Source organism: Fringilla coelebs (genome assembly GCF_963513975.1).
Source record: "Fringilla coelebs genome assembly, chromosome: 15".
NCBI lineage: Eukaryota > Metazoa > Chordata > Aves > Passeriformes > Fringillidae > Fringilla > Fringilla coelebs.
In genome coordinates, this window is record NC_140041.1 from 13195287 (window position 1) to 13210685 (window position 15399).

The following is a 15399-nucleotide window of genomic DNA, read 5'->3' on the forward strand; positions in this document are numbered from 1 at the left end:
TGGAAATGACACAGCTCAGCAATTTGCTAGTTTGTGGAAAAAGAAACCTCAGTGGGGAAAATATTAGCAAGTGTCATAATGAAGGCAGAGAAAATGAGACAACTGTGGGGAAACAGAGAGGGAGAGCAGGCCTGGCATTTCCAGAGGCCAGGAAGGAGAAATTTCTGCTTTGGGACCCTCTCCTGGCTGTGACAAGAGAGTTTTGTGCTGCCCAGTTTATAACTTCCTGCCCTGTAGGAGCAGTTGTGCAGAATTCTTGGATGCCCCAAGGCCCATGGGGATTTATGCTGGTTTTGTGCAAATATACCAGCTGAAATATATCTATATCTATATCTATATCTATCTATATCTATATCTATATCTATATCTATATCTATATCTATATCTATATCTATATCTATATCATCTATATCATCATCTATATCATCTACATCATCTATATCATCTATATCGTCTATATCATCTATATCTATATCTATATCTACATCTATATCTATATCTATCTCTATCTCTATCTCTATATATTTTTTTTTAAGGACTGTGACTTGGAATGAGCTCTTGGTGTCCTGCACTTGGTGCTGGCTGAACATTTGGGGAATGTCCATCTTCTGCTGCTCACATGGAATCAGAGGGAGAAGCAAGAAGGATTTCTGGAGCATGGACCAGCTTAGGTAGACAGAGTTTAGTACATTTATTTTCATGTTACAGATACAGATAACCATCTCTGCAGCTGAAATGTACATTTAGTTTTACTGATAAACTGTGGTTTAAACACTTCAAAACACAGTGGTGTTCAAAAACTCTTCATATAAACTGAACAGAACTGTCCACCTGCTGTCCATGGTGTTTTTCCAACTGAACCTGGTGTTAGATCTGAGCATCACTCACAATTCTTCTCCCTTTTGAGTCTTCCTTGTAGCACATTTCAGACTCTCCATGTTCTGTTCACAGTGCTGGAGCACTGCCCTGCTCTCCACACTTTCTGCTCACACATTTGCACATTTCCCAGAGGGAAACAGAAGCAGAGAAATAAATCAATAGGCAGTTCTGTCTCCAAAGTCACGCTTGATTTCAAGTAAATACAGTTTTATCACACCAGACCACTCTGGGGGAAGGGGAGTTGTTCTCCATTTTTGTGCAACAGGGGTTTTTCTCAGGCAGTTGCCAACATTTTTCAGCAGTTGGCTATGAAAGCTCCTTAATGTATAAACAAAGGAACAGCATCAGCTTTCATGACATCTCTATCCATCTTCCTGTTTTTTTCATCTTTGGATCCAGCTTTCAAAATGCAGGAGGTAAATATCAGAGCAGAGTGATAAATAACTCCAGCACTGACCTTTTGGGAAGAAAAGCCTCCAGTGGGCATTGACTACATTTAGGGACAAAGTGAATCAACTCTTTTCTAGAGATCCTCCCTCAGGAGCGAGGGGGTAACAAGCTGTGCAGTCCCAGGGAACTTAACTTGAAGTCTCCAGTTAGTCTGCATTTTTTTCACTGCATTTATTTTATTTTCAGCAGAATTCAGAGGAGTTTTGACATGTCTCTCCCAATAACACTTTCACAGAAGGTTTGATTTGGTGCAAGACTAAATGTTTTCAGCTTTGATTTTGATATTTGGCCAAAAAACTCAGCAGTTTTTGCTTTTGCATTTCACTGCTTTTGGCTGACAACAAATTAAATGTGATAAATTAAATGTGAGAAAAACTGATTTTAGGACAAGAAAATAAGTTAATTCAGAACCAGGTGATTTCATGGTGATTTACTTCTCACTACTTCTTAAATTTTTCCATCCATGCACATTCCTCCCACCTCTGCTTCCCCTTCCTCACAAAACACTTTTATCTTCCCTTGGGACAAAACCGTGGCCACTTTGCTTAAGGTCACATTAAATCTTCATCCTCCAGCTTCACCCCCAACCTTTCCCTGCAGGTTTCTGTGCTCATCTGCAAGCCAAGGGATGCATTTCTCAACCCTGGGCTGTGCAGCTGAAGGCTGGGATTGTCCCATGAGGAGAGGAGGGAGGGCATCCCTCCAGGGTGTCTCCACTCATGGATGGCTCTCTCTGCACCAGCACAAGGTGCTGTCTCACCCTAAGTGCATAAAAGGCATGGAAAGAGCCACAAAACCTGGCAGGGGAATGTCTCCAGCCCATGCTGGATGTGTGACTGTCTCCTCACCCCTTTGGCTGGTGTCTAGGACAGATTTCACACAGCTGGGATGGGGAGGAAAACCCCCAGGGCTCTGTGAGGGATCTGCCCAAGGGAGGCACAGGGTGAGGGAGGAGATCCAGCACAGGCACTGCCCAGGTGGGACCAGGTGGGATCACAGAGCCTGCAGCAATGCACAGGCAGGAGAACAGGCACCTGGGCAGCAAGGCACCACTGCCATGGCCTGCCCAGAGGGAAAACACGCTGTAATCTCTGGCAGAGGGAAAAATAATGCAAAATTTCTGCTTAGAAATGTCACTGGTAAAATGCAAGTGTCCACTTGGGGGTGGCAAAGCATTTCAGCTGTGTCTTGAGGGAGCAGGAATGGCCTTTGCTCTGCAGGCTTTGTGTGCGGCTCTGCCCCTCTCCAAGGCTTGCTTCTCAAGACTGCAGGTGGTAAAAAGAGTCTGAAAATATTCCCCTTATGCTCCAGGAAAAGGGGGCTCTCCAGCTGCCATGAGTCTCCCACCTTGGAGTCCCACAGTGAGAATCAAGCAGAAAACTTTGGGGCGAACGAAGAAAGAGACTCTGGAAATCAGGAGCACAATCCCTTCCTCCTTGGTAGGAAATGTCATCTGGATCCCCTGTGACCAGGATGGAAAATGCCTTTATGCACAGAGTGTATCATCTCTCAGGAGCTAATGCTGTTATTGGCTGTGATAACTCTGTGTTCTCTGGCTGTGTGAGTGACTGCCAGTCCCTGGTGACGCTCTGGGACGATTCTCTGTGGCAGTGCGTGCCAAGCCTGAGCCCAGCCTGGGGACCAAACCCAGCCCTGTGTCAGGATGCACACAGGAGGCATTTCCCTGAAACACCATGAACAGGCTTTGGAATGTGTGAGACACAGGTTCCCAAAATTCTCTATCACATAATGAACCCTCCCTTGGCAAAATTCTATGGGCTCCTGTCCCTGCAGCCAGGAGTTTGTCACTCGGATGTGGGTGTGCTGCCTTCAGGATCTGTTTGCACCACGGGGATGCAGGAAAGTTTTCAGACTTGTATTGTGCTCTGTGGCAAAAACTGAATTTAGTAGATGCAATATCACTGCAAAACTCCCCTTTTTATTGCCCTGATATGTAAGGTTTGTCCCAATTCCCTCTTTTGTGAGTGCTGTCCAGGCTCCTTCCTGGTGATTGCTAATCCACGTGGATCTCTGACTTCTGCAATCCACCTGGTGCAGGAGCAGTGAAATCTGCTGAAGCACAAGGCTTCACTGGTGGAGACAGCAAATAAATATCTGAAGTTGAAGGAATGATAAGGAGCTCAGAAAGCAAAAGTTTGCTTTACATTTATTTTACAGTTGTTGGCTCCCTGGTTCTTCTGGCCCAGAAACAGCTGTTGCTGGTTGCTGGTGTTTATCAGCCCAGCTCTGAGCTGCTCTCATTCTTGCCTGTTTGCTAATGCTGACAGCAGAGGTTTGAAACAGCCATACCTCAAAATGTTGTACCAGAGGGAAGTGGGACTGGCTTACCTAAAGCTAGAAGTGGGGAGAGAAGGCTTAGGCAGAAAATTGTCCTGTGTCAAAATGAGTAAAACCTGCTGTTTTGGTAGCTACACGAGAAGCTGTTTGGTAAGGCCTGGCTAAGCTGACTCTCTCTCCCGTGCTGGCAGTGTTGGGAGTGTCTCTCACCTTTCAAGGCAGCTCTTTGCTGCCACAGCTCGCAGTGAGCAAACTCCCATTTCCAGCCCTCCCATTAGCCTGGGGGCAGTACAGTGCTTCCCTAACCCGTCCTAAACACAGCCTCCTCCTTTGTTCATTCGGTGGGACACCTCCTGAGCAATTCTTGCCGAAGTCACTCTTTTAGGAAGTTTTCTTCTGCTTTAGTTTCTTAATTTTCTTAACCTTTTCTCTCACCTGGATGACAGCACAGAAAGTCACAGGCCAGTGGAGAGCTGAGAGCTGCTGACAGACGTCCTGTGAGTGCCAGGGAGGCTCGTGTTTTCAGCAGAGTCCATGAGATTGTGGTCCCCAATCACAAACATGCTCTTCTGGGATGAAATCTTGCAGGTGGGATGTTTGGGGGCACAGTGCTTGCAGCAAGGAGAAATCACACTGAGGAAAGCCATCCTGAAGCGCTGGGACAGCAGGTTGTAAATGATGGGGTTTGTGGCAGAGCTCAGGTAGAAGAAAACACCTGGGAGAACAAGGGTGGGGAGAAGAGAGAGACATTTCTATGTGTGTGAAACTATCTCAGAAGAGGAAGATCTCTTTATTGCCTGTACAGCTCCACTAAGCTTGGATGCAGGGGTGGAGACAGCAGCAGGGGAGCTCTGCTGCCTTCCTGGCACAGGCAGAGGGGTGTCTCACCAAGGTTAGCTCAGCTTTCACTGCAGTGGAAGGAAAGTGGGAGAGATTGTGAACTGGAGCTCAGTCTCTCCAGCTGTTCAAGAACCAGCTCTCTCTCGAGCTGCCCTGACCTGCCTCCAGCACTGCCCTCATCCCCACCGCAGGATTTGCACAGCTGGTGCCCCATCGAAGCTGTCAGAGGATAACTTCAGCCAGGGGAAGCTAATTTCCTACAACTCACCAGGACAATGGCATATGATTGGATTTGTCTGAGCTGCCTAATGGCCACATTCAGAGTTTTCCCATGGCAGACTGAAAATAAAATTCCTCTTTGAAAAGCTCTTCATTTTATGGTTGGCAGGGCCATAAACATTTGGTTTCATCACCCGGGGCTGAGCAGTATGTAAGGCTCTTGCATTTGGTAAGATTTCCTATTTGCCCCAGAGAGCCTGTGGAGGATGCTGCCTGCTCCTGTGTACTTCTTAAAAGCAGCTGAATGACAGCAGTCTTTACTTCTGAACATTCCCAAGAATTAAAAGTAGCTAGTAATGATGCATGATATCCTTTTTCCTGCCTGCAGTTTTTATTCGGGCACAGTTCTCATCACTGCTCATCAAACCTCAAGAAGGTTTTCCACACAAGTCTCATGTTCCCTACAAAGTAAATGACTACACATTCCAAGTAAAGCCATTAAAAATACTTTTTTTCCCCCCAGTCCCTGTGCAAGTGGAAGAAGAAAGCTTTACCTGACACCACGTGGATTAAGTTGAAGGTGTTGGCCAAGGGCTCAGTCCATTCCACAACAAAGCTGAAGAAAAGTCGGTCTATATGGAATGGAGCCCAGCAGATGGCAAAAACTATCACAAGGACAACTGGGGTGGAGAAAGGGGAGAAGGAAAACAGGTCAGAAATGGGAGGATAAGGTTCACCAGCCTGCACAGGGCAGAGAGCTCATGAAGCTGGATGGGAGACTTCATATTTAAATTATATTCATGGTTTCAAAACGTCACCATCCTTTCTGTCTTACCATTACCAACTGAAAGAACAATCTTTCCATTAATTTCTGTATTGGAAAATCCAATGCATTCACACAGGGTGACATTCCAACAGAGCAGGAAACAGTCAGGCAATGCTGGGGTATATATGGAAGCCAAACCCATTCCAGGCTCAGAAAACCAGGCTGGCTCCAAGGTACAGTGTGGTGTAATGCAAAGCAGATGTACATTCTGTGAAAATGTACAAGATAGACTATTTGCACTCTGAAAAAAGGGGATCCTCCCTGGAGGGCTGCAGCAGATAGTTTAGAGTGAAGGATGCTGGAGAATTGCCATGCAAGCATCTGCCATGAAGGTTTCCTCCCCTCCTCTTGTGCTAGGGAGAAAAATTTGCTTTCTGAGCAAATTTTTTTCTACTCTTTTGGTAGTTACCCCTGATGCTTCACTCCTGCAAGTCCAGATAAAACAGAAAAAGTCTTTTTGTTTAATGTGACAGCTACTCATCTCCTAACTCTTGTATCCAATGGACTTCCTCAATACCCTGCAGGATATGGTCACACTCCTGCTCATGGTAAATAAAACACAGAAGGACTCACTACGTACACAGCATCTTGGTGACTGATCTCCTGGAGGGCCTCTGAACATTCACAGCCATTTCCTCCACTTCCAAAGATTCATCTCCTCTCAACTGCCAAAAGGGGGGAAACCAAAGGACAGCTTAGGCAAGAGACCACATCCACCCCAGACACAGACTGTTTGTATTTTGAGAAAGCAAAATTTAGGGCCACTTGGGACTCATTGAAAAAAAAAAAATCTGCATTTAAATTTCAGTTTTTGTCTAGAAAAACATGGAAGCTTTAGGTTCAAAACAATCTGCAGATTACAGCTAATTTGTATTTCAAATCCCCACTTACCTTTTTTCAATGAGTCAGTATTTGGTTCACAGTTTATGTTCCATTTCAACAGTATTTTGCTAGGCATTATTTTCTCTTCTAGCAAAATATTGTTCATTTGTTTATTTTCCCCACAATTGTGTTCCCCACAATTAAGCACAACCCAATCATCCAAAAAATACTCAGAGAGGCCTGAGTACAACACAGCTGTAATCATTGGAAAAAATCCTGTGGAATTCAAGGGAGTCTGTTTCATGTCCTGAGTGTTGGGAGTAGTTGATATTCAACCCATCTAATGAACAAACCCCAGAAATTCTGCCTTGCAGATGGGCAGGGTGCATGATACACACAGATTCAGCCACACACTGCTCAGGCACAACAAGGAGAGGTTTTTCTCCAGCAGTTTTTCCTGGACTTCAGAAAAAAAAGGGAAATATATGTATAAATATAATACAAATAATATAAATAAATATAATAGAAATGTAAATTTTATTATATAAATATAATTATATTATGATTATAGTATATAAAATATATACATATTATAAATATAAAAATATAAAATAATGTATAAAGAGCAATAATCTGATCACCCCTGGAATCCATCCCCAGTATGTTTATGATGAGAAGACTGGGGCTGTGATGAAAAGGTCAGGTTTACATAAACAGGGCAATTGGTTTGAATACCAAAGAAATCATATCTGGCAAGTCCATATTTGGTCCCAGCTTCCTGCAGTGGGAACTACTGATTAGCCAACAGCTTTGTCTGTTTTCATGTAGGGAAACTGGAACCAAAACTTAATTATACATGAGACAATATCAGGAATGAGGGAAAAGATAGAAATCACTGGATTTGTGAAAGCCTTGTGAAGACATGCTAGTTGTGCTGTTTGCTTTTGCCTTTTACACTGTGGCTTTGCTTTCTGATTAATAATACTTTTCTGTAAGGATGATGAAATGAGCCCTTCTTTCAATATTCTCTTTATTCTATTTATAAAAGGAAAAAAACATATCCATGGAATTATAGTCATGTATAGTGCAATTCAGCCTCTCATATTTTACATTATTCCCCTTGTAACTTTTAGTCATAGCTACAGTTGCTTAAGGAAAAGACTCAGCTGATTTGTAACACATCTACTGATGAATGATCAGATTTATTAAAACCCCTGGACTCCCTTCAGTGGTTTTCAGTCTCAACAGTAATCTATTCCAGAGCCTCAGAGAGCACAGTGTGCTGATGCTGTAATAAACCAGACACGTGTATCTTTATTTTTCCCCTTCCTCCTGTCATTTTGATGATGCTGTAAGGCTCCTCTTCAGCCTCAAGTGATGAAGGTGTAACAGGTAAGAACAACTCAGCAACTGCAGTTTAATGAAACAAAGAAACATTGCAAACAGGGAGGGAAAAAATAAATAAATGAGTCCATGGCAAAGGTTGTAACTTGAGTTAATGCCAATGGTTTGAGAGGGGTAGAACCCCAGCCAAGGTGCTTTTACACCACTGTGATGTATGAGGCTGTGTAGGTTTGAAATGAATGCTACTCTTCCACTGCAAGAGAATTAAAAGTGACTGGAGCAAGAAGCTGAAAATTGGATTTCCTCCTCCCAGATCTTTCTTAGCTACAGCATTTCACCCCAGAATTCAGAAGGCTGAGTGAAATTAGGGTCTCACCTCTCCCCAGACAAATATAGTGAGGCCACTCTGCAAAATGACTGTTTTCTGTAATCTGCAAAAGAGGAACTGTTTTCTGTAAACTTCCTGGCCTGTCTGACACTAGTGGTGATCAAAGTTTCTCTCCAGCTGATGGAAAAATTGATATTTAAACCCCACAAGGCCTTTGTTAAAGACTATTTTGGAGGTTTGGCTGAAGCATTTGCTGCTGAGCTGCAGCCTTGGTGTGCCCTTAGCTCACCCCCATGGCAAAGGAGAGCCAGCCACTGGGACAAGGACTGCTGAGCAACCTCCATGGAAAGGGGAGAGCTCTGGAAGAGCTGTGCTGGGCTCTGCAGGAAAGAGCCAAAGACCACAGATGATTCTGGTGTTTAACAGCTGGGCATTTGGGGGGAGAAATAGATTTTGATGATAAAAGCTGGACCAAAGATGCATTGGCAAGAATAAGTTGTCTTGCTTCAAAGACAGCTAAAGTAAAGTTTCCACTATATCCATTTTTTTTTTTTTAGGGGATGAGAGACTAAGAGAAAATTGGAATCTTGGGAGAAGAACCATCCAGCCTACGCTGTCAGAAACCTTTGTTAAATAGAGTATGACTTAGACAAGCAGTGATCAGCACCTACACCTGTGTCATTTTAGGAATCAGTTTGAAAGATATAGGCAGGGACCTTGCACTGAATCCTGTTGCAATGCAGACTTCTCCCCAAGCAATCCCATCCCATCTCACTCAGTGCCCCAGGGATGAGCTTCCACAAGCAGCTGCTGCCCAATGTTCTCATCTCATCCCTCTCCTCTCCCTCCTCAGCTCTTTGGCTGCGGCTTGCAACCAGTAGTTCAACAGCTGAGCTGGGTTTGAAGAGCCTGGATGATTCAGGGATTTGTCCATGTTGAGCTGGGTTTGAAGAGCCTGGATGATTCAGGGATTTGTCCATGTATCTGTGATAGGAACCCCTTGAGGGAGGCAGCAGGAAGCTTCCCCAATCAAGCCTAACGAGTTTACAGTGCCATGATCAGTGTCCTGTTCTTTACTCTGGTGCTCGCCTGATCAATTGAGCATAACATTGCAATATCAAACCACCAAGCCTTAAAATTATACCCAAGTAGATAATGAGGTAATCAACCATTTCCCAATGAAAAAGACAAGTGTGTTTTTACATTTTTCAAGGGGTTAAATGATAAATTAACTCAGGTACCCTATGACCCATGTTTGCTGCCTTCTCACAGCTGCTTGGCAGGTCCCCTGTCCCCATCTGCTTTGCATCCTAGGCTGTCCAGCACTGGCAGAGCTTGAGGGAGAAAATGGTGAAGAAATGCCCTTTCTACAAAGTCTGAATATGAAAAGGTCACGTCTCTGTTTGCTGAATTTGAGCTGTTGTACAACCTTTGGATCAACCCTGAGCTTTTCCACTACATTCTGTGAGTGATACATGGCACTCAGGAGACTGCAGGGTGCTGCTAAAGCCTCACTGATTTCCTCCTCTGTGAGTAGATAAAAAGTATCTCCTCTTGGAAAATGATATATATTCATCATTCTTCTATCACTTCTGTTGAAGAAATGAAATCATCTTGCCCGGTGCAGCTTGGAGATAATGCAAATCTAGCCAGGATCCTGTTAAAATTTGGAAGTCTGAGCTGCATTTACAGAAAAACAGAGGCACAAACAGTGAACATGACCATCCTTAGGAAAGACAGCTTGAACAAATGTGTGAATTTGCCGAAGTCCTGGGGGATGAGCCCTCATCTGGTACTGAGCTTCTCTTCTGGGATGGGGTATAGGAATATCTGCTGCTGTAAATAGAAGTTATTGCAACCTTCAAGTCTTTCTTCTATAAATTCAGGGATTTCTCTTTTCTTTTTGTAACAACTCTATTTCATCACCTTTCATTCCCTTCAGGTCTAATTTTGCAAAATATTAATTGAAGCTATGTAAGAGACCCTTCAAGAACCTCCAGAGATTTGGGGTAGTTTAACCCATTTACTGCCTCAAGGATCTGCTCTGTGCTGTGGATTTCTGGCAGATAATCCATTTTTTTCCCTGGGTAAGTAAAAATTGCTTCTGTATAATTTCAGGTAACAGTAAATATCAGCCAGCACAACAAAATGATATATACACCAGCAGAGATTTGGTTGAGTTTCTTGCATATTATTTAATAAGTTCATTTGTTTCTCTTTCTTGCTATGGGATCAGATCTTTGTAAACTTTAAGTTACATTCAGTGTGGTAAAATGGGATTTATATTGTCTAGATGTCTGTAACTTATGAGAAGAAGTGGTCATCAAGTCACTGTGATTAGCAGTGCATCTCAGTGTTGTGCTAGGTAGTTTTATAACACTGTGATCCTGATTGTTTTAGCCACACATTTACATGATGGATACTTGTCAAAAGTAGTCTCAATTTCTGAAGAGAGAATGAATATAAGCTCTAAGGTAGCCTGGTGAAACAAGGCTGCAGTTATGTGAAGAAATGATTGCTGAATTTTCTAGCTGCAGCAATAAGGTAACATTTCAGTTTATGAGCTTTGTGAGTTTTAACAAGTGAATATTACCACCAGCTCCAGGGAAAGAAGAAAGTAATGCAATGGAAATTCTATAGTCACAAGGAAAGGGAAAATAAATAGTACACAGGATTCAATCACTAGCCATCTTCTTTTTATTCTTTTCACATTTTCTTTTGGTCCATTTCTTTCTGGACTGCAAAGGTGTAAATCTCTGAGGGGCTGGAATCAATCTACAGACTTGGGTGTTTCATTAACATTGAGATGTCAGCAGCAGTGATGGTAAGTTTTCATAAGAAGATTGGGGTAAATTAGCTGTCTTAATAGCTAATAGCCATCTTAATTTCAGAACAGGCTTGCACCGGAGAAGAAGTTGGATCTACTATTTTCAGAGGTTTGAGAAACACTTTTGCTGTTTTGGGGGGAAGACACGGGCAACAAAAAAAGGTGCAGAACTCACTCAAAAGCCACATAACGCCACAAACACACAAGGACGAGCCAAGGCAACACTGAGCACAGTCGGAGCAGGACTTACTCTTAGCCCCATCAGATAGTACAGCACACTTATCACCCCCATGGGCAGCACATAGAAGAGCAAAGAAGTGATCTGCACGATCCAGTTGTAGATCCACAGGGGCACCACCACGGTGCAGGTGGCGGAGCCGGGCACCAGGGTGCCGTTGGGGAAGTGCTGCAGGACGATGCCGTGGGTGCCCGTGTTGGGCAGGGCGAAGAGCACGGAGAGCAGCCAGAGGGCCAGGATGGTGCGGCGGGCGCGGCGGCGCGTGCTGGCCAGCTTGGCGCGCAGCGGGTGCAGCACGGCCACGTAGCGCTCCACGCTCAGCGCCGTCACGCTCAGGATGGAGGCGAAGCACACCGTCTCGAAGAGGGCCGTCTTCAGGTAGCAGCCCACGGGCCCCAGCAGGAAGGGGTAGTTGCTCCACATCTCGTACACCTCCAGGGGCATCCCGAAGAGCAGCACCAGCAGGTCGGAGACCGCCAGGCTGAACAGGTAATAGTTGGTCGGGGTCTTCATGTTGCGGTGCTTGAGGATGACGAGGCAAACCAAGAAGTTGCCCACCACCCCCACCACGAAGATCACCGAGTACACCAAAGCCATGGGCAGGAACAGGTGGCTCCGTCTGGGCCCGCACAGGAAGGTTAAATAATCCTCAGTGCTGTTTAAGTACCCCCTGAGGCGTTCTTCGTGTAGAGCAAGGTGGTTTAACCAGGAGAAATTACTGACCCAGGCCATTGCTGGATGTGCTGAAATGTCTCACGGCTGAGGTTTGCTGTCCTTTCTGTTTCTCTGTGCAAGTTTGCTCACTTTTTGCAGAGAGAGGAGGAGGGGGATAGCTGCCTTGCCCCCCCTGGCAGCACAGAGCCACCGAGGATGTGAATGAGTGTGTTTGCCTGGCTCTGGGTAAGGTTTTTGCTGCTCAACAGCTGTTCCCCTGGCAGAGCCCCTCAGCCAGAAAGCCCCTCCTTTGCCACATATTCATTGGCTCGCTAAGTGCGTTAGATTATAGTGTACAGAAAGAGGTTCCAGCCACTTGCATCAGCTCCCGGGGCTGATGCATGCACAGAGTCACAAAAGTGGGAATTAGGGAGCTGCGAGTCTGAAATGAGGGATACAAAACCAGCTGCAGGTTATTTGTTTGTGTCAGAGGGTGGGAAAGCAGACCAGAAACACCCCCAAAACTCAGTCCAAAAAGCTTTTACAAAATTATAATGGTGCTACATCCTAGTTGTGAGTCACAAGCAAAATACAACAAAACAGAAGATTCTGGCATGATTTTGTAGTTCAAATCTCTGCTGATTTTTATTTTCTGTTGTCTGTGGCAGCAAGTACTTGGAGACAGAGTTTGATCAGTAGAAAGCCAAATGGTTTCTGTAGCCTTTTCTGTGGAATTATAATGTTTCAGCCTTTTTTTAAACACTACAATTGTTTTTCTCTTGAGGTCTGACTAAAGATTTTAATTGCAATTCTTATTGACATAAAATATTTTCTCACTTCCCAAATATGCTGGAATTTGATCCTATATTCTTAGAGAGCCTTGTTTGGGGAATATTTCTGTACAGCATATTCCATATTTATTGCCTATGGGGCATAAACTTCTATATAAAATCTTATTTCTTGATGAATGACAAGCATTCTGCAAACACACTTTCTGAGTCAAAAAAATAAGTGTCTCCTGCAAGCACCACAGCTGTGCCAAAATAGATCATTTAGCTCTGTGTGAATGCTTGATTCCTTCCTGGATTGCTCTGGAACAAAAAATGTCCCAAGTCTGTAGATACAATTTTCTAAAATTCAGAAAACATTCAGCTGTTTGGAATTGAAGAGGTGCAAGGTCTGAGGGCTAATTTATGGGATTTTTCTCAGCTTGGTGTGTGATTTGTCTGCCCAGAGCCTCTCATTAGCTCTCACTTATGAGTACCTGCCCAGTCTCCTCCTTGGAGCCACGCAAACCTTTTACACTCCTGGCACCCTTTGGCAAGGAGCTCCTTGAATCTGCTATTTGTATGTGCATCTCTTTTCTCTGATTGACCCTTTAGCTTGACCTCTCGGGGAAAAAAATGATTGTTCCAATAAGCACAGACTGCCTCCAAAACAGCAGCAGTGCGTGGGGGACCAAGGGTTGGTGCCTTTGAGGCACGTTCAAAGTGTGGAGCCTGGGAATCGCTGAGCAATCATTTAAAATGTGAAAGACGTAGAAGGTGCCACAACAACCACGCTAAAAGTCAGAATCAAGTCTCTTGTGATGACTTTCAGACCTGCTGAAATGATCTCACACATAAACTGCATGGGAAGGACCCAACTCATTTATTTCCAGCATTGCACAGAGGTATTTTGTTCAGCAGATCGAAAAGTTTTACTGGATTATTGAATAACAAATGTGCCCTTTTGACCCATTGCTCCTTTCATTAAGGATTCATTTCATGGCTATTCCCTGCATTTTAACAATGTTAAATTTGATCTTGATCTGCTGCTGATGTAAGAGGTAGGAGCAGAGGAATCATTAGTTGGGTTCCTGGCTGACACCAGGATTAACTCTTTCAGAGTATGGCAGAAAACAAGTATTTGAAAATTTGTGCAGGACTAAACATTTTCTGTACCTCTTCTTAATACTTAATTTCTTTCCATTTCTCCCTTTTCTTTCCCTGGTAAATTCCATCATTCCACTCCACACTGCAGCATACCTGAGGTGAGTAAATCCTTCTGAAGTAGCTACCAAATTGGCTTCATTTTTCTTCTTGCACATTAACCTCTGTAAAGAAACTGAAGTGGAAGACTGAGTCTGTTCAGCTTGAACACAGTCTGACAGAAAAGGAAACCAGAGAGGTTTGAGTTATTTACTAAAAAGCCAGAAGGGCAGGAGTACCCACTGTGATCTCTATGAGAGGAAAGCAATGGGCTGTGCAAACTCATCAGGTCACCTCCAAGTGTGGATGTGCCAGACCCACCTGTGCCTACTTCCACTTGTTTTCAATCCTTTCTGATCCTGCTGAGCTCGGATGCTGAAAGCCTGTAAGAATAGAAGCAGAAGAAAACCAGATAACCAATGGACCAATGTTGCTATGACCACGACTGTGTTGCAGACGGAGAGGACAAAGAGAGTGGAAAATATATTTCAGTTTATTTCTCAAAGCTTTATTTGTGTTCTATATCATATCTGTCTCAATAAAGATAGAAGAATGTATCCAACCAAAGACTTGCTCTGGCTCTATATGAGTGGAAATATTTTATTTTTACAACTGAGACAGAAAATAAAAACAGATTTTTCCTTATGAAAGCAATATTAAAGCATTTGGTATTTTTCTTTATAAAGCAAACCTCATTGGTGCTTGCTTTTATACACTGGAAGGAAGAGGGTGTGCTGCATGCTGGCCTTGGAATTGTGCAGCTTCATACAATAGCAATGTAATGAAGGAAATGTAATATTTCCATTAATGTAGTGTAATATTGGCAACATTAACCCAGACAAGATTTTTGGCATTGTGCAGGAGTCACAGTGAGACACTGGCCATGTCCTCCTGCTGGTGATGTCTCTTGTACCACGTTTCATTGTGGAGCGTTTCCCTTTGCCAGTGGAATGTGCTGCAGCGCTTCCCTGGATTCCACCACCAACAGCAAAGTGCACACTTAAGGAGGGCTGAATTCAAGCACCTTCCTGTTTGTCAAAGCCCTTGTAAGGGCACCATTAACTGCTTTATATGAGTACCTGGGGAGTAATTGGGAAATGGGAAAATTTGGCACATTAATCAAAAGAGGCAGAGGACAGTGGAAGTTTTCCAGGGTATGGAAAATGGATAAATGCTCCACTGGCCCCACTGACAGAGGGGTGAGGGGTGTACTTGGAGCTGTGAGCCATTATGATGGACTCTTCTGAACATTGGTTTATCTAAGAATGGAGACTTGCACTCATGCAAAACAAGCTGGTTTTGGATATTTTTATCTACGTGGTGAGATGAGGAGGGTTCAGCATGATATGCTCTGGTTGTGGATCTGGAAGTAATAGAACTGTGTGAATGCCCTGGTGTGCCACACAGATCAATGCTGTTGGGTTCTGACAGTGCAATCCTGCACTGACATGTCCACTTGGTGCCCAGGACTGGAGCTGGCATCTCTCAGCAGAGCTGCAGGGGATTTTGCTCAGTTTCCAGGAAAATGCTGCACTTCTTATTGTGCACACACCCTCAGGAAGTCATCCTGCTTCACTGGAAGGGCTTGGAGAGGTGGTGGGTTTGCCAGAATTCTTGGTGAGAAGGGCCAATATTTTTTATCTTCAGCAGGTGAAGCTTGGTTTTTTTTTCATTTGTAATTTCCTTTTGCAGATTCTGTTCTTT

General features: G+C 44.0%; 1 protein-coding gene across 1 annotated transcript; it reads right to left on the reverse strand.

Moving 5' to 3' along the window:
• Positions 1-4082: 4082 nt before the first annotated feature.
• NMUR2 (neuromedin U receptor 2) lies at positions 4083-11803 on the reverse strand (the record flags this gene model as incomplete). The annotated part of the gene is made up of 4 exons (XM_084215799.1): positions 4083-4342; positions 5241-5366; positions 6093-6177; positions 11084-11803. 4 exons carry the CDS (start codon positions 11801-11803, stop codon positions 4083-4085), a joined length of 1191 nt encoding a protein of 396 aa, XP_084071925.1.
• Positions 11804-15399: the final 3596 nt, after the last annotated feature.